Genomic DNA, 18,134 nt, shown 5'->3' with positions numbered 1-18,134 from the left:
TACATGAAGTTATTGTATGTATATTTTCTTCTTTAGAGAATGCAGATTCTTTAAAAGGTGAGAGGAGTACAATAATTAGCTTACTACCAAGTAATTCATGATAATGGTCTGAATGCAATTTGTAGTTTAGCAGAGATTAGTTGGCATACATTTAGCTGTCTACAAAGAAACTCCCCATTCCTATAGTTCAAATATTATGCTATACAGTTCCTTCATTTGGTTTCGTGATGCATTTATTGCGACTGAAGACTTTTCGTACGTTTGTACATTCTTAATTCTTATTAATCCCTTATATTCAGCGTACTTTTTACTTCTACTCCTCCCCCCTTCATTTCTAGTGCACATTCAAGCAGTTACACAAACGCACTCACCCACCCGCCCAAACACACACACACACACACACACACACACACACACACATGCGTGCACGAACAAGCGCGCATGTAAAATACACACGCATGCGTGGATACACATACGATACACACAAAGAGACACTGATGATTTTTCCTTGAGTTAAGCCTATCAGTGGTTGATGCTGAGGAACTCTTTGTCTGAGCATCGTTGAAATTAGATGATCATTACACATCATACATTTATTGAGTGGTGATCAGGGTAGATAAAAATAAAAGAAAGCATTTATTTCAAATGTTTTTATGTAGGAATGTATCAAAAACCAGAGGATATAAAAATGTACAAAATATTATTTTATATATATCTATATACAAAAATGTAACATTCTCTCGTAACCGGCCACGGCCCATACATGAATTCTGATGAGGTCATAAGCGTCCACATTACTACTAACGATGCTGAAATATTTCAGCCAAACAATGAAAATTCAAACTCCTTAATTTTGTCAACGAATGATAATATACAATGTTGTCAAATAATTTAAAATCGATGATGAACAAGATAATGTAAAGTATGCTTCTTTAGTAGCAATGAACTATAGATTTTTCCTTTGTCATTCTTCTTCGTAAAAAGGTGATCTGTCACTAACAAAATACATGTGTAAAATATCTCAACATTATTAATGCAAACAGCTCATTAAAAACATCTAAAATTTCTCAAAATATACTATACTGACAATATTGGGAATATCGGTGTATAAGATATGTGAAATTTAACTGCGCTGCAAAGTGTACAAAGATGTTATATGTGTACTTCGTGTTCACGGAACCAGCAAATGACGAAATGCTGATGTAATCAGTCCAAATCATAAAACATAAAGTACACTTTGTGTGTAATACTATATTATTATCTGTCTTACGTTGGCAAACTGGAAAAATTCGAATTTTCATAACTCGTCAAATCATTAAACGTTTGCATCCATTAAAGGTTTGCGATATTGTATTGTAAGATTGACCACTACAACAGAATTGCAGTTTTACAGCAGTCCTTTATAAATGTTAAAAGCTGGATGCGCTTACGAGTTGCCATGTGATGTTCCTTAGCAAACACAAACACTGAGATACACTGATAATGGCATCCGAATTTGTGCTTATGTATATCTTACTAATTTACATAACAAATTAACACGCCAGAAATTTTTACAGTTCGTTTTGTACATTCACAGCAGTTGTGAATTTGAAATACCTCGGTTTTGTAACGCACACCAGGTGCATTCTTTACAACTTTTCAATAAAATTTAATGTCATCCATTAACGCGTGCAGTAATAGGTTATCTACAGAAACAATTAGATACCTAACAAACATAAGGCACCTTGCTGGGAAAATATCTGATACAAGCATAAGATTTTCTTTTCAGTCTTCTTTTACAATGATGTCGATATTGTGGCACAGTCCCCTTGAGGAGGTTCACCGCTCAGCAAAAGCGACTAACGTAGAGTGAACGTTGCACGCTTCATTCCACAGTCCAATACACACATATCCCTTGGAACGTGCTCTGCTTCTTTTTAGGAATGTATGAAAGTTGTTTATATATAATAATATCAAAATATATACCTGTGTATATATATATATATACAAAACGTACAACGTAAAACTTCGTACAAAAAGATACTGACTAGATAAAAATATTTTATATTTTATATAATTTATATAAAATGGCATATCAAAACAGATACAGTCTGAGTACAAGCAACCCTTTTTGTTGCATTCACAGCACCGATTTTGCAACTTGGGATGCTCACAAGAAGGCACTCGTCAGGAAAGACTACAAGAAGTTCGGCGGCCGAATAAATGGCACCATGTTGAGGTCGAAACGTCTGCTCCGATGACTGAATTGTACATGCGGCTGACTGATCACAGCCAGGGGACACCTGCAGAAAGAAGAAAACAAACAATAAATTTACAGTTACAGATAGGAAATTATTACAAAACTAAGACAACAAATATGGATAATGGTGTAAGATTCTTATATGAAATACAACTAGTGACACACGAATAGCACTGAGGTGCTAGGGAAAAAAATATTTTGACGTGTGGGAGGGGGTAAAAGTGGGACAGATAGAGTTTGAGCTGAATACTCCGTCATTCTATGAAACGATCTCTAAAGAACTATGTGGATACTGAGGAAAACATATTATGAGGAAGAGCAGTGGAAAAACATTCAATACATATTGCAAGAGGTATACGCTAATGCGAAGTCGTTATCGGGGTCGTGTTGATGAGACACAACACACACATCACTTCCGAAGCAAAACAGATTCTGTTCAAAAAGCGAGGCACTGGGAAAACTGAAGCTATAAGGGTTGGCCTCGTATCGTTACTCGGTAAGTCAGTGGACAAGAGCACTGGTAGTGAAAGAGAAGGTTCCGAGTTCGAGTCCAGGTTTCAGCCTTCCAGGAAATGTCAAAAAACAAAATGCTGGTTGACACTTGTTCTAGCTGGTAACGGTTTGACGGACGTAAATGTGTACTAAAATGCCAGTAAAAGCTGACATACGTCACACAACAGGTGCGTTGTACGTAAAAGTATTTCAGAATGCCAGTAGCACACTTGTAGATGTAAACGTCATCAGATGGTAAAGCTTTCCCTCTCGACATATTTCCCTCTTGAGTATTCTTAGCACGATTTTGTAACCGTTTAAGGGACTGCTGGCTTCACCTCAATGTGGAGCCCATGAACAAGTACCCGTAACCACAGCTACAGTGAGACGAGTTAATTCTGGCGAATACGGACAATTTTGTACAAGAACACTGTCACGGTAGGTCTGAACAAGCAGTTACCGTTTCCGTCACGAGTCGAGCACTAAGAATCTGTTGTGCGTCTGAGCGAATGGCGAGCAGACCACCCCACTGTAAAAGCCGCAGAGATTCTCTTCACATGTAAATGGGACCGGCTTACCTCATACCTGGCTATAAGCATTAATTATTAATTAGTACACGCATTAACATACTTCGCTCTACTTTTGAATGCCCGTCAGACGAGCGGACGCGCACTTTTTGATGCAAATACGATTTATGGGGCGGCCCATGAATGGCGTACAAACGACTTTGTCCCGTATACCTGCGGCGCTTACCAAGTGGAGCACTTTTTCCCCCTCGCCTGCTATCGGTAACGCGGCCAAGCCTAGCGAGAGCAACGGCTTCGCGAGCCCCCGGCCGCACTACGCGGAAAAGGTAGCGAAGCTTGTGCGGGATAAGAAAACCGGTGTCTGCTCGCGACCCCTCGCTTCTTTCCGCTGCGGCTACCAAACCAGAAAAGATGCGCGACCGGCAGCGAAAGAATGGCAGAATCCTGTTACGAAAGAATACTCGGACGGGGTGCTGTGTACCTTCAGACAGTTCACGGAACTGTTATTCAGTGTACAGCACAGTAAGCAATTCCAGTTCTTGATATAATGCCCTACTAGCATTGTGAAAATTAAAGTAGTTTTTAAGCAAAAGGGAAAGAGGTGGGGGCGAGGGGTTCTGTATCAGGCCAATCAACCATCCTACTATGTCAATAATTGGAAAATCACTCGACCAAACAGAAACGCACAGTAAAATGGAGCATTTGGCTTGTGAAAACAGCCATACACCATTCGTGGGACAGTTGAAAAGAAATCTGTAGGTAATGTGAATTCAATTACAACGGTCAAATTTCCTGTGGTAGCAAAACTATGTGTTTGACCGTACATGGAAAGAGCCTCATTTGACGTACGCTGCTCTAATTATCTTAGTTATCTAGACATACTCCGGTGCCAGATTTAAAGCTTCATCTGGTCTCTCTTCTTTTTTTTCGAAAACTAGTAAAAGAGTATTCGTATGGACAAGAAAAAATGGGAAAAAAAACGTTTAACGTCCCTTAGATAACGTCGGCCTCCCACACGAGCGAGACCTCGAACTGGAGAAATACGTGGCATAAATTAATCGCGTGAAATGATGCAGTGATTAAAATATTGAATCGTTTTCGGAAGCAGTACAGTTAAATTCTTGCCCCAACATCTAGTTAAGACGTTGTCTGTGGTTTCCCAAAATCACTAAATACGAATGCTGCTGTGGTTCTTTCGAAGTGGTGACGGTTGATTTCCTTCACCATCCCTGTCCCGAACGAACTCGTCGACGAGAAGTTAATTCCCAACCTTCCCTTATTCCCCCATAGCATTAAGCGATTTGGGAAAACCACTGAAAATCTGCTTGATCGCTGGAGGAGTATTTGACTCTTTCTGTTGTTTCGTCTGAGTCCTTTGGTAGTACATCTTCCTCGTCAGAAGTATGGCGTCCAGACACGTTACACGGTATCAGAAAAATAGTTTCTGATAGAGTGATTAACCTGTTTCGAAGACAAAGAAGTATTGCTGCTCGGTGTGCCTCATTCATTTCACTTGGTATTTGCTACTGGGTAGAAACAAAACCAAACATTCGTGATAGAGTGAGAACGACCAAACTCTGAAAGGAAATGACAGAACGGCGACAGTTTTCGGTCTTTTCAATGAGTAAAGGTAATATTTTCATTTCCATTGTTGTGATCTTTTCTTTTACTATACGTGTCTGGACTGCTGCGAATTCAATTTCGAGTGCGCTCTGCCCACGTACTGCGAGAGTGGGCGGCAAACCGAGTGGCAGCAAGTGTCGGCGCTGCAGAAAGCAGCGGAAGGCCGATTGCACGAAGAGTCGGCCCTTTGTGCGGCTATCAGCGGACCGATAGCGGGCCGCCGGACCGCGACTCGCGACGCTCTAACGGCCGTGTCGCCCACCGAGATCTGGCGCTGCGGAAATGGTCCCCACCGTGTCATGGCCCCGAGCAGATCTCGTCCGCCCTTCACAGGTTTTCATCTTTCCTCTCATTAGACAGCGCTGGACGTATTTGTTTACGTTCAACCGGTTTGTTGCCAACTGTACTAACCGTATTCTGTACAATCTCCACTTTGCCAGACTCGATCAGTAGCTCTTTACTACGTGTTTTATCTATCTGTTACCCACCACTATACTGCTGTAACTCTGCACTTGCATATAATCTGTCTCTCACACGTGCCATTGACGGATATATCTTCCTTTTCTGTTGAGAAATCTCGACACCGGTAGACTTACGTTCGAGAAAGGTTATTTGCATGCTACAGTTAGCTATGTAGAGTCCCTTCTTCAGTTTTCTTGTTTTATTTCAGAATTCATTGTGTTCTCCTCGGTACCTTTCCTAATTGTCTATTCAGCGTATTCTGCCTTTTACCCTGCGTTTCCTTCATACTTACGATGTCTTTTCTTATTGTCATCGAAAGTCTGAGAAAATTAATCACGACCATACATTTCCGGAGAGTAGTAAAGTTACCGAGCGAGATGCAGTGGTTTGTGACCGTGAATAAAAGTTCAAGCGGGTTTCAAAAAACAGCCGCCTAACGATCCAAATTTAGGTAATCGATTGTTTCATTTAATGTGAGTTCTGGGATGGTTTTTTTGACAACGGCACGGCCGATTTCCATCCTATTCCTTTTCTACGCTGATTTTGTGCTCCATCTCTAATGACCTCGACGACGGACCAGTAAACAATAATTATCGTTCCTCCTTTCACTAAAGAGACTCAGAAGTGGTACTTAGTTTGAAAGCTTTTACAGCTCGCAATTGCTTCAAGCGAGGTACACGGTACCCAGTATTTAGTAATACAGCTGCTGTTGAAAGAGACGCTACGTTGCTCGAATAATTCTGCATTACGGAAGCAAACACAGTGTTAGCTCCTGTCTCTGAAGAAATGGCTCGTTATGTTGTCAAAAGACTGAATCGCGCTAGGCTCACTCAGACATCAGAATTTCTGCAGGTCTTTTTATACGGCAGTCCAGGTGCCCGATCCATTTCTATGCACGAAGGAAGAAATAAAGGGGAAACTCTGCCTCTTCGTCCTCTCAAGGTCAGATGGATGAGAAAATGAGCCACTATAAAGTTAGCATTCAAAAGAGCAGACAGCAGCACGGTGCATACAACTTGAGCCGCAACGACGAGCAGGGTTCGAGACTATCAGTAACGTGTGAGCGTCTATGAGAAGGAGGGGGATGCTGCCACGTGCCGAATCGCTCCATCGTGAAGTCCAGACAGCGAGCGGCAACGTTCAGGCCGCTCGGGGCAAGTTGTGCTTCCAGTCAAGGACGAGTCCGCCGGCAGACGGAGGAAGAGACCCTCTTTATGGCCAGGAAATATTTTAAAATATCTCGACAATGGCTGCTCGTTCGAGGGGGCACTGCCTAGCGGATGGGAGGGGAAGCGGTCTGAGGAAGGGGCGCCGAGTCTTTATGTGCGGCAAGCCAGCGTGACGGAGAACGCGCACAAAGGCGCCGTCTGCCGTACGAGTCCGGCCGCTCCCAGCCACGAGACAAACTGCGCTTCGTCTCGCGACATCCAATCGCAGAGTACAGCGCTACAAGTAGTTGCGTGTAATCAGAGATATCTACGAAGGGAACAATGAATTTTGCTATATCTTCTATATCTATAAAACATAATGAAATACGAATGGCTATACTATCGTGGTCGCCCAGCTTGTAACCTCTGTCCCCTTTCTGAGTTTCATATGAAGCTGAGAGACACTTTCTTGAGCAGACCCAGCCTCTGATCTCGATAGTTGCACGGTCCATTCTTTAGTAACAAGGCTTGACTGCTCTGAGTCCATTTTTAAGGTCACGCAAGAAGCCCATCCCAGGGAGTAAACAGAACGCTGAAGAAGTCAGCTGGCGAGATGGTGCCGGTTCAGTAAATAAAATGGAAAGTGTGGGCATCACTGTATGTTTCAGACTATTAGCCATGACACCATTTCAGCGGTTTGTGCAGCCCATTTCACTATCAGATCATCAGCCACTGCTCGTCATATGGATGAGTGGTTCCAGCTCTGCATTTTATCAAAAGGAAGGGAAGTAGTTTCACGTCCAGTCGACAACGCTATCTTTACAGGACACAAAAGCTCGGATTACGAAAGAATGCCCGAAGGACATTGCCCCTGCTCTTTTCAAAAGAACCATCATAGAACTTCGCTGGTGCGATTTAGAGAAAACTTGGAAAACCTCCATCTGGATTGCCGGACGAGGATTTAAACCGTCGTCCTCCCGAAAGCGAGTCCAGCGTGCCACCATGTTCGGTCACATTTCATCATCCTTCAGAAATATCAGCTCTGGGGTTGGGGGGGGGGGGGAGGGCAAAATTGGAATTTGGTACCTCTCTGGACAAGAATCCAACAACGCTCACATTTATTACCATTCGTCCGCAGAGGTGACCAGGCGGGTTATGTGTGTGCAAGAGGACAAGTAAAGAGGAGTAGGAGGGAGAGGAATTACGTTTCCTTATTCTACGACGTTCCACAGTCATGTCCAAAAGAGCTTAAGAAATTTCGTTTGTAGCGATTTTCTTAACGGACTACTACAGAACAGTGCTATGTTATGATACACTGTCATAACATTGCACTGTGGTAAATATTTTGTAAAACGTCTGAAAAATTATTGGAGGTAACTTTCGAAACTCTGTATTGCAGAATGTAGGATCTGATCCGAATTATGTAATATTTAAACTCTTCACTGAAACTTCAGTACAAATTTATCAACGTACACAGTCGATGGCAGATTAGGCTAACTGGGGAGGCAGAGGGTTGTGATGAGACCACGGAAAAATAATACAAATTTCGTCCATCAGTTTGGAAGATGGAAAACAAAACGCTAACTTAAAAATGGGACAGACGAGGAGGTGAGTAATAAGTTCATGCTCACGTTGAGGTTATTGCAGGTGAAGTGCTTGCCCCGGCGGAGAAATACGGGGGTCTGTTTGATTCTACTGCTCGCATATTAAGTAGAATGATAGAAAGTGCGATCAGAATTTTGCCATTATGCAATCTCTCTCTTTTTCTCCAACCACAAAAGATTTTCCGTACACAAAAGGTGGCAATATCGTTCAGCCAACGTAGTGTTTAGACGAATATGTCATTCCATTTCCCCATGTCAGAAAAAGTAAGAAGACGAAGATTAAGTAAATGTAGGAAAGTATGTGACAACAAGACCTCAAAAGCGAAAGAATGATACTGGTCGATATGCGAGGATGCTGAATCCCGACAGCCCATGCTCCAGTTCCCAGGACACGTCACACGTGGTGGATGTCAGGCAGCTCAGCTGGGCAAGAGTCTTTTATAAAAATGCTCGGGGCGCAGGTACCTCGGTGGCACGAGCAGGTACGCGAGGTAGACGCTGGAGGCCGGAGAATTCCTTTTGGGCGGCTGAATGCGTGAGCTAACGTCGGAGCTTTGTGCCGCAACCAGGCCGGGCCGCCACGCGCGCCCCACAATGGCAGCGCGCCACCCTCCCAGCCTCAGCTTCTCTGCTCAGAGCGGGGTGCGCTGCTCCCAAATCCCAGGACCAGTCGCCTGCAGTGCTCCCCCGAGCAACAAAGCTGCAACACTCCAATGGTACTGGGCTCCGGACTGTCTCTGCCATTCAAGCTCCGCTGTTGTTCTTCGTTTTATTTGGGACTGATGACTTGGACATTGCGTTGTATCGAGTGCTCCCTTTGAATATATGCCCTTAAGCGTTAACAATTCACGATTTAGTTGCACAGGAAATACTCCCAGAGCTTCTAGCTTAGGCAACTACTTATGTTTCGATTCTTTCGCTAGACTGTTGCATGAACTGACAGCTGCGTGACAGAATTCGAGAAGTAGATACTATCAAATTCAAGGTATTATTTATAAAGTAGGTTTCTCTTACAACGAATGGAGTTACCATTTCCGCCTGCATAATATGTAGCTATTTAAGACTCATTTAATAAAACAGATGGGGTATGAAAACCCAAAATGCTCCGCTACACTTATTTGGTCTTATATTGCTACGACTCCAATTTAAATCTTTTTAAATTTCGAGTCCTCCAGTGATGCAGCTCTCGGATTTGAGCACAGAAATAATCTCTGCTATTTTCTATATGTTCCAGTGTAACAAAATGCTCAAATGTGAGCTCATATCACGTCTGTACAGGACAAATGTCACTCTTACAGAACTCAGCATAGCAGTTTCCTCGTCAAGTAACTGGAACAAGAAGTAGGTATTCTTCGGGCATGGATAGGAGACACGTGATGTGTATGATTTTACAGTAAATCTCCATCAGAAAATGATGGTGGTTAATACAAATAGAGACTATGGTGGCGATAGGTGCTGGGGAAGCAGGTAACATGAGAGCAAAAGCTGTAAAATAATGTGTGAAATTGGACAAGTGATGTAATTGGTTGAAATAGTTCAAATGGCTCTGAGCACTATGGGACTTTACATCGGAGGTCATCAGTCCCCTAGAACTTAGAACTACTTAAACCTAACTAACCTAAGGACATCACACACATCCATGACCGAAGCAGGATTCGAACCTGCGACCGTAGCGGTCGCGCGGTTCCAGACTGAAGCGCCTAGAACCGCTCGGCCACACCAGCCGGCTAATTGGTTGAAAGGTAGAAACTAAAAGAAGGAGAGTGATAATGACAGAAGAAAAGAGTAGAAATGAGAGGTAAGACCAGAAAGAGAAAGAAAAGGTGCTTAGACCACCTGTGGGGGATAGCTGAACCAAGATAGGAAAATGATCCTCCTCGAAAAAAGTTTAGGTACGCATCAAACCAGTCTCAGGACTGAAGACCACAACAACAACAACGTTCAAATGGCTCTGAGCACTATGGGACTTAACTTCTGAGGTCATCAGTCCCTAGAACTTAGAACTACTTAAACCTAACTAAACTAAGGACATCACACACATCCATGCCCGAGGCAGGATTCGAACCTGCGACCGTAGTGGTCGCGTGGTTCCAGACTGTAGCGTCCAGAACCGCTCGGCCACCTCGGCCGGCTTCAGGTATGTCTCTGTCGTCTTGTGAAGTGCAGGATGCATAAAAACTGACGAAAGCCTTGTTTTCAAAAGCTTAGGCTCCTTCTTGAAGGAAAGATAACATTTAAAAGAGGGAGAGAAGAAGACTTGGATGGTGAATTACATTAAAAAAAGTGGGAAGTTAACAGTAGATTAAGGAAGAAGAAACAACATAAAGGACAGTGGAGAGCGTTCGGTATATACCTGTCGTTAGACAGATATCCCAAAGAAGAAGACTCCATCCTTAAAACGGAAGGTTTGACTGAAGAAAGCTTAATGAAAGAAACTGAAAAGGGTAAGAAAAGTCTACTGGATCCACGGTGGAGTGGCGCAGAGACGGTACGCTGAGTGCGACATCAGTTTCACGCCAGTGAGCAAAGTGGCTCCACGATCGAAGAACTGGGCTGTTAATCGGGAGGTGCTTCGTTGGAACCCTCGTGATTCAGTCGGTTGTCGGGATGATTTAAACATTGTCTTGTCCAATTGAGGCAGTGCTGCCAATCTAAAGCGATCTACGGCATAGATTTTAAACTACCCACTGAGAACAGCAATGAGGACTGTAGATTCTCGTACAAATTTCGAGGTCTCCGAGTCCAGACCGAGGGGCGGTAGCTCCCAGGCGCCACCTGGGTGCCAGCGCAGCTTTTCGCACGTGTCCGCCGTCAATGGCGAGTGTCTGCGGCGAGTTTTTCGTGCTCCTGCGTCGCGCTGTCATACAAATGAGGTGGGCACGGGTCCTGGGCTCTTTGTGTCGTTCCGGCGACACGTCCCGTTTTTGTTCTTGCCGGCCGGGAAGAATGCTCGCTCGGTCCCCGGCATTCACGCGCGCTGCTCGGGCCAGGGAGCGCGTTTAAAGCGCACATCGGTGTATTGTGGTCCGCGCCGGGTAGTAACCTTGGTGCGCCGGAGCACTGACCTGTTTTTCTTTTCTTTCTTTATTCTGGACGGCTGCTTCGAGCCAGACAGAGTGGGCGCTTTTGTTTTGAGAGCACACTCCCGTACCTCCTGCACTCTACCCCGTTTTTGCTCGGAGATTTTCTCGGTCAGCGGTCTCCGTGCAAGCAGTATTCAGCCCTTTTAGGCAGTCCCAGTTGTGCTTCTCGTAATCCCAAATCCCAACGTCGTTGCCAGCAGAATGAACAGAAGGACGATGCTACTCTGTACGAAATGTCAAGCTGATGTGTGCAGACTTTTATCTCCAGATTTAGATTTTTCATGGCTTTCCTAAATCCCTTCAGTTTGTCGTGGTATATATATGGGCCAAAGATGCTTTCTTTCGGTGCGGATGCACACCATGCCCCATCTGTTAAGGGAATCAGGAACTACGAATAATGGGTTCAAGGGTTGATGTCGTTACGTCAGTAGCGAATATGAGACTGGGAATCTGGGTAGGAAGGGATGCGTGCTCGGATGGTCGAGACATTTGAGGCGACCGCTCACGTAAAGCGGAAATCGGGTTTCAGCACAAATTTTGACCTGTTGCTACTGACATTTCACTGTCCCAATGCGGCTAATATCATTAAAATCTTTGAATTCTCATTTTCTCTGGGCTGTAACTCCGTCTTATCTGTAGTATACGTTAACCATTTGCAGCTCGTTAGAGTGCAGTCAAGGAAGATTGTAATTTAGCATTACGTTGACAGCGGATATGAGACTTTCGGAAAACTGAGCAAGTATAAGAATCTCTTTAGGATTTCCTTCAAGTGATAAATCACGAATAACCTGTATCTGGAGACTGGAAGAGGGATTTCGATGTAATTAATCCCAAAAAAGTGCTCTGCTTTAGTCAATCCTCACATATCTTGTTGGGTGTTTCAGAATGTTCACGGAAAGTAGGTGTCAAAGTTACGTCATAGTAAGTGTACAGCCTCTCACCATTGGCTGTCCTTGCATGGACTTCGATTGGTCTTATCACTTCGATCGGTCTTATCATTTAGCCCATCCTGACCCAATCCTCTAATGCTGATGAAGGACTGTGCAGTGCCGAAATACAAATTTCAATGTATTTCATGTGTGCCGTGATGTCTCTCTCGCTGTGGCATTGCACGTAAGTATTGACCCGGCTGCAGTCACCTCCTCAACTGCGCATTACGTACAACTGTATCAGCGAATTTGTGTCAGTAACTGTATGTAAAAATTTATAGCAACGAAGATACTCGGCAGCCACTTACTAAAGCTTATATTTATTGTTGGCGACGGGTTTCTGACCCTTCACTCCATCTTCGACCATTTAACTGTCAGAATAGCTCTCAAATACGTAACAAAAAGGTTTTTATGCCAGCGACGCTCCTGACGAATGAAGTCATGTTTTTTTGGCTCATTTTCATTCATCAGGAGCGTCGTTAGCATAAAAGTCTCTCTGTTACGTATCTGACAGGTATTCTGACAAGTCAAATAGTCGAAGATGGAGCCAAGGTTCAGAAACCTGTCGTAAATAATAAATACAAGCATTAGTGACTGCCTACAGAGTATCTTGATAGCTATAGCGGTTTTACATACAGTTCCTGACACAGGATGCGCGTATACAGTTATATGTAATGTGGAATTGAGCAAACAATTGCTACAAAGCGAGGAGCAGAGATAAAATATTTTTTTTAATGACCATAAGTAGACAATGTCGTAGGGTTTTTATCCCTGAACCTGCAGCTAGTAGCTACAACGAACCCCGAACAATTTCAAGTAGGCCGTCCGCGTCCTGTTTATGAACGTCGCACGTTATGTCGCGGGGACTAGTCCCGAGAATTTACTGGTACCTGTTCCCCTGCACTTCGGCGCCGCCTAGGGCCAGTGGGTGAGTGGCGTTAATAGGTACGCGTTAACGGTCACACGGCCAACAGGTCGTACTGGTATGCCCGTTGCGAGGAGCGGGTTCGACTCGCTATCAGGTATCGAATGTAACAAAGACGCGAGCTATAGTGAAGACAAAAACAACATAAAAAAGGAGGGGAAGTGGAGGCGAAGAGGCGGAAGAGTAGCAACAGAAGCGCGGGCTAGCTCGGCGACGCCCGTTAGACGTCAGGCAGCGGCCGCAACAGCAGCACAGCGAGAGTGCGGTGGGCGGGGTGGGGGAGGGGAGCGGCAGGGGGAGGGGGGAGCGGCCTGGCCGGCTGTCCGTGTCAAGGTCAGTGCCGGCACTCTCGCTCTCCGGCGGCGAGGCGCTCAATGACGCAGCACGCGACACTCCGCGCGCCTTCCTGCCCGCCGTTCTTACGATTACGCAGGAGGGCAGCGCTGGGCCGGCTTCGCGATCGTGTGGCTGGCGTCTCTGGACACACATGCAGAGGTCCTCTGTTCGATTGCTGTTCTCCCTCTCGCATTTTTCTCTGAAGCGAGACCGTCTGGATTACGGTCTTCTCAGGTTCGCGCTGTCCAGCTCGAAGGTGCATGACCCCATGAACACAAAGATGTATGCGAAAGCAGCCTATGTGATGCAAGCGCCTAGCGTATAAACCAGAGCGTAAAACTGCGAAAACGTCTGCTAAAAGGGCGTATAGATCTCGGTTTGCGAATAAATAAATACGAATGAAAAAGATAAATTGATAATAAATGATAATATTGATGAATCATCATATAAACTTCGTTGCTGCTTGAATTTTCACACTATCTTCTTAATCATCGTTAACTTGACAACTGCGTTCCATTTCTGAAAGTAAATATTGTGCTCATCTAAACAAAGTTTCACAGATTACTAAAACTATGTTCCTTGACCCTATATGGGAAATATTACATCAGCACTTCTTTCGTTTCTTGGGTTCAGTATTTCGACTTTGTACCATGATTCATAAAATAATGACACCATTACAACGTAACAGACAACAATTGCGGCGTCAACAGTATTGCAGGTTCTAACGAAAAAAACAGAGACCAAAGAAAAACGTATCGTAACACAAACTGTGTACTGCTGACAACAAAACAAACCTCGCCGCTATACTCGAATATATGCAGCAAGAATAAATTTTCCTGTAGTTCAAAATGGCTCTGAGCACTATGGGACTCAACTGCTGAGGTCATTAGTCCCCTAGAACTTAGAACTAATTAAACCTAACTAACCTAAGGACATCACAAACATCCATGCCCGAGGCAGGATTCGAACCTGCGACCGTAGCGGTCTTGCGGTTCCAGACTGCAGCGCCTTTAACCGCACGGCCACGTCGGCCGGCTTTCCTGTAGTGTGAGACACATTTGGAAAAGGGTGAAGCTAGCAAATTCCTTAACTCGTTAAATGCTGTACAAGTGCTTATTGAAATGAACCATTTATTACGGAAAAAATGCACAATAAATACGGCAAGGATTATTATAGCTACACAAATACTTAAGTTGAGCTTTTGTATTCCGAATTTGTTAGGCAACATTCGGAATATAAAATGGCTGTGGTAAAAATCTTTAAAATAATATAGTAATTTAAAAACTGTATTGTATAAATCAAGGAGGATAAAGATCTTAAAGAAGAAATACAACCGTACATCACTCAAGAAAATTAGGAATAAGAGAAGTCTTAATGATTACTCAGTATGCTTAAAACTACAGTAGCTGTAAGCATGGTTGACAAAACTAAAGAAAGGGATAATTGAAAACTAAATGTAGATGTAGAAGTATAGGTACATTTCAATACTCTTAACTGCCATCGCTGTACAGAAAATATATATATATATATATATATATATATATATATATAAAATGCAACACATTCACATTATGGAGAAATAACTTATGTATTTAAATTTTGACTATTCGAGAAGAAGTAGGATTTCTTGCTTCCTTATTTCAGACAGTGAATACTAATTTTCTCTTCACCAGACAACAAAATTAGATTATTGGTGTACGTGAACGATATTGAGACGAATGGCATAGTATTTGAAAGAACGAAGGTGTCAGAAGGATGTGTTGTACTCATAATATATGACCGATCTACAAAATCAAGGACAAGTTGGACACATTTTCAGAATAATGGAGGAAAAAGAATTTCAGCATTGATCAGTCCAGTTTCATCACTTGTGATCGGAATAAGAAATGTTAGGTACTGTCTAACAACACTACTTTAATAGTGAGATTTAAAATGGGAAACCCCTATTCAATTAATGTTTAATGGACTTACGACGAAGGAAGAGTCTTATTCTTCAGAGATAATCAGACTGATAGATGGTACACAAGTAATTAAAGAAAATGTATTACGACCTTATACGCCTCATAAGCATTTATTAACAGAAACGAAAAGAACAGATCAGTATCCATTTACAAGTAAACCTTGACAAACGCCGTAACTAGCTGTAAAATGCAGTGCACGGCCGGTCTATAAGCAACATACTTCCGGAATATGCGTCTAATTCTGGCTTTGAATTCTGCAAGTGGGTAACATGATAATGGAACAGTCAATTAGCATATCATCAGATTTATGAGTCCTCACGAGTCAAATGATACTCTTGTAATTATAAAAGCGGTGAATCTGAGGGTCCTACGTAGGTGAAGGTGGTTGTTGTCAGAATATGTTATGAACGTCAAAACTTCCAGCATCAGAGAGTGTGAACCAAACAGAATTACATTACAAGATACAGCACAGTTTTAGTTACGGCATGTGGTGTCTGCACTGGCCGTGAAATGCATTTTAAAGAAGTCCGACCTCGAAGAGAAGGCATAAACTAGTAGACATAGTGCGATACATATTAGAGCACAGTTGCAGAAGAGTGAAGGAAAGTGTTTATCGGGTGACGTACCTTTCCGCATCACTGGCTCTGCTGCCACCACGAGATGGCGTCCAGCAGCTCCTCGTCTTCGGGGCTCATCGGCTCGTAGCCGTCGTAGGCGTCTGCGGTGCCGTTGGCCGCGTACACCGTCGAGGACGCCGCGTACGACGACGAGCCCTCCGACGCGAAGGACGGCGTCGGCGACCCCGACGAGCTGGCCGCCTCGGAGCAAGGCGGCGACAGCGACGAGCCCAGCATCTGCGACGGCGTGAAGTGGCCGACTGCGGACGCGGCGTCGTCGGAGGCGTAGTAGGGACTCGCGGAGGCGGGCGTGTCGGGAGCCGCCACAGGGCCCCCGGTCTGGACTCCGTCGTGCTCCGCCAGCAGCTGCTGCAGGCTGCGGATGTACTCGACGGCCATCCGCAGGGTCTCCACCTTGCTCAGCTTCTTACTCGCCTGGCGTCCGCTGCCACCGCCGCCGCCGCCGCCACCGCCCGCGCCGGGAGAAGACAGCGCCGCCGCCACCGACGCCGGGATGTGCTGCCTCAGCGTCGCGAAGCCGTTGTTCACTTGCTTGACTCGGTTGCGCTCGCGGGCGTTCCTCCGCGCGACGGACGCCGGCTGGTGGTGGTGGTGGTGGGCGTGGTATCCGCCGCCGGCGTGCGGCTGGGTACCGTTCCCGGAGGCGAAGTTGATGCGCCTCTTGCAGCGTAGCAAATCCACCTGTTGTGCCGCCGCCGCGGCGGCTGCAGCCCTGACTTCGGAGGTGGCGGCCGCGATGGGCCTCTTCTGCTGGACGAGCAGCGCGTGCTTGGGCAGCAGCGGCGACAGCACCTGCGGCTGCTGCTGCTGCGCCACGCCGAGCGCCGCCGCGGCTGACGGAGACGTCGTCACGATGACGCAACTGGCACCGGTGGCCGCCGCCGAGGCCGGCTGGACGAGGCTCGCCACGGCCTTCTGCTGCGGGCCCAGGGTCATCACGCTGATCGACGCTGTGGCCATAAATAGCTCACTCTTCTTTCGGTTGTGTCCCTTTGTGGAGTCTGTCAACACTGCACCGCCGTATCAGTCATTGAGCGGTGCCAGCTAAACACTTGCCTTCCTCCGTCACTCGCTACGGTACTGCGCCACCGATTCCTAAAAGCGAAATCGGGAACCTAGGAGAGTTGGCGTTGAGGTCGGAGACGCGGTCTTACTCTCTCGCGCGAACTCGAGCGGAGCTTGCTGACGCAGCCAGCTGCGATGCTGACGCTACGGAGGCCCGTGCCGAAATGCTGTGTAGCCCCTGTGCGCCAGTCCCTATGTACAACAGATACAACACTGCCCCTGCGGCCCTGCCTCCCCTCCCGTCCCCCTCGCCCCTCGACCCGGCCCCCCGCGTTCCCCTAGCTGCAGCCTGAACTGAGAGCCGAGCGGCAGCAGCCCAAAACCTTTTTTCCTCGGCACAGTAGGTGCTGCGCCTGTGTGCGTGCGTGCGTGTGTGTGAGAGAGAGGGGCGGAGAGGCGGAGGGAGGGGGAGGGAGAGGCGCGCGCGGCCCCCACCCCGCGTGCCGCCGGCCGGCCACAAAAAGCGCGCCTCTCGCCGTCTGCGTCGCGCGCGCGCCCCGCCGCTGCGCCCTCTCTCTCGGCGGTCGCGCGACAAGCGCGGCTGAACGCGTGCCTGCGACGTGCGGCGCATGCCGCCTCCCCTCCACCAGCGTCCCGCAGCCCGCCGCCTCTCCTCCCGCCGCCGCCGCCGCCGCCGCCGCTGCCGCTCTCGTCTACCTTTTTCCCTTCCTGCTCTCTGGCTTCGCTGCTGCTACTCCTCGGTAGCCACGCGACCGCCCGACTCAGCTGCACCTCACTACCGCCTGAGACTGAGCGTATGCGCACAAACTTGCGGCACGCGCTACTTGCATCAAAATTGGCCTGGACTGCTCACATTGTCAACGGACTAAGGTATCGTTTCGGCGGTTATGCAAGGTGAACTTCATCGGAACTACGATCTTCACTCTCACTTTGCCGACCCACCCCAAAGAAAGGTCGAATGCTTACAGTGGTCGAAATGTTGACCACGGCATCTCGGAGGAACGTAGCAATGATAGACTTCAGTATGTCAAAAATTACGACATCCTCAGTTTGCACTTTATTGGTCTTTATTATTCACACATCAAGCGACATACAACATCGATTTCAGTATATATGTCTGGGAACCTAATATCCACACAAA

General features: G+C 46.0%; 1 protein-coding gene across 1 annotated transcript; it reads right to left on the bottom strand.

The window, feature by feature from the left end:
* Positions 1 to 680: 680 nt before the first annotated feature.
* On the bottom strand, positions 681 to 17,186 carry LOC126475100 (achaete-scute homolog 1a-like). Its single transcript, XM_050102678.1, has 2 exons — positions 15,956 to 17,186; positions 681 to 2,282 (listed from the first exon to the last, which is right to left on the bottom strand). Exon 1 carries the CDS (start codon positions 16,925 to 16,927, stop codon positions 15,965 to 15,967), a length of 963 nt encoding a protein of 320 aa, XP_049958635.1. The 5' UTR covers positions 16,928 to 17,186; the 3' UTR covers positions 681 to 2,282; positions 15,956 to 15,964.
* Positions 17,187 to 18,134: the final 948 nt, after the last annotated feature.

Source organism: Schistocerca serialis, chromosome 4 (genome assembly GCF_023864345.2).
Source record: "Schistocerca serialis cubense isolate TAMUIC-IGC-003099 chromosome 4, iqSchSeri2.2, whole genome shotgun sequence".
Lineage (NCBI taxonomy): Eukaryota > Metazoa > Arthropoda > Insecta > Orthoptera > Acrididae > Schistocerca > Schistocerca serialis.
The sequence above is the reverse complement of the archived record's forward strand: the minus strand, read 5'-3'. Positions and strand labels throughout refer to the sequence as shown.

Bases quoted from the DNA above. Each gene is read 5' to 3' on its own strand.
- LOC126475100 (XM_050102678.1), bottom strand. From the start codon at position 16,927: ATGGCCACAGCGTCGATCAGCGTGATGACCCTGGGCCCGCAGCAGAAG.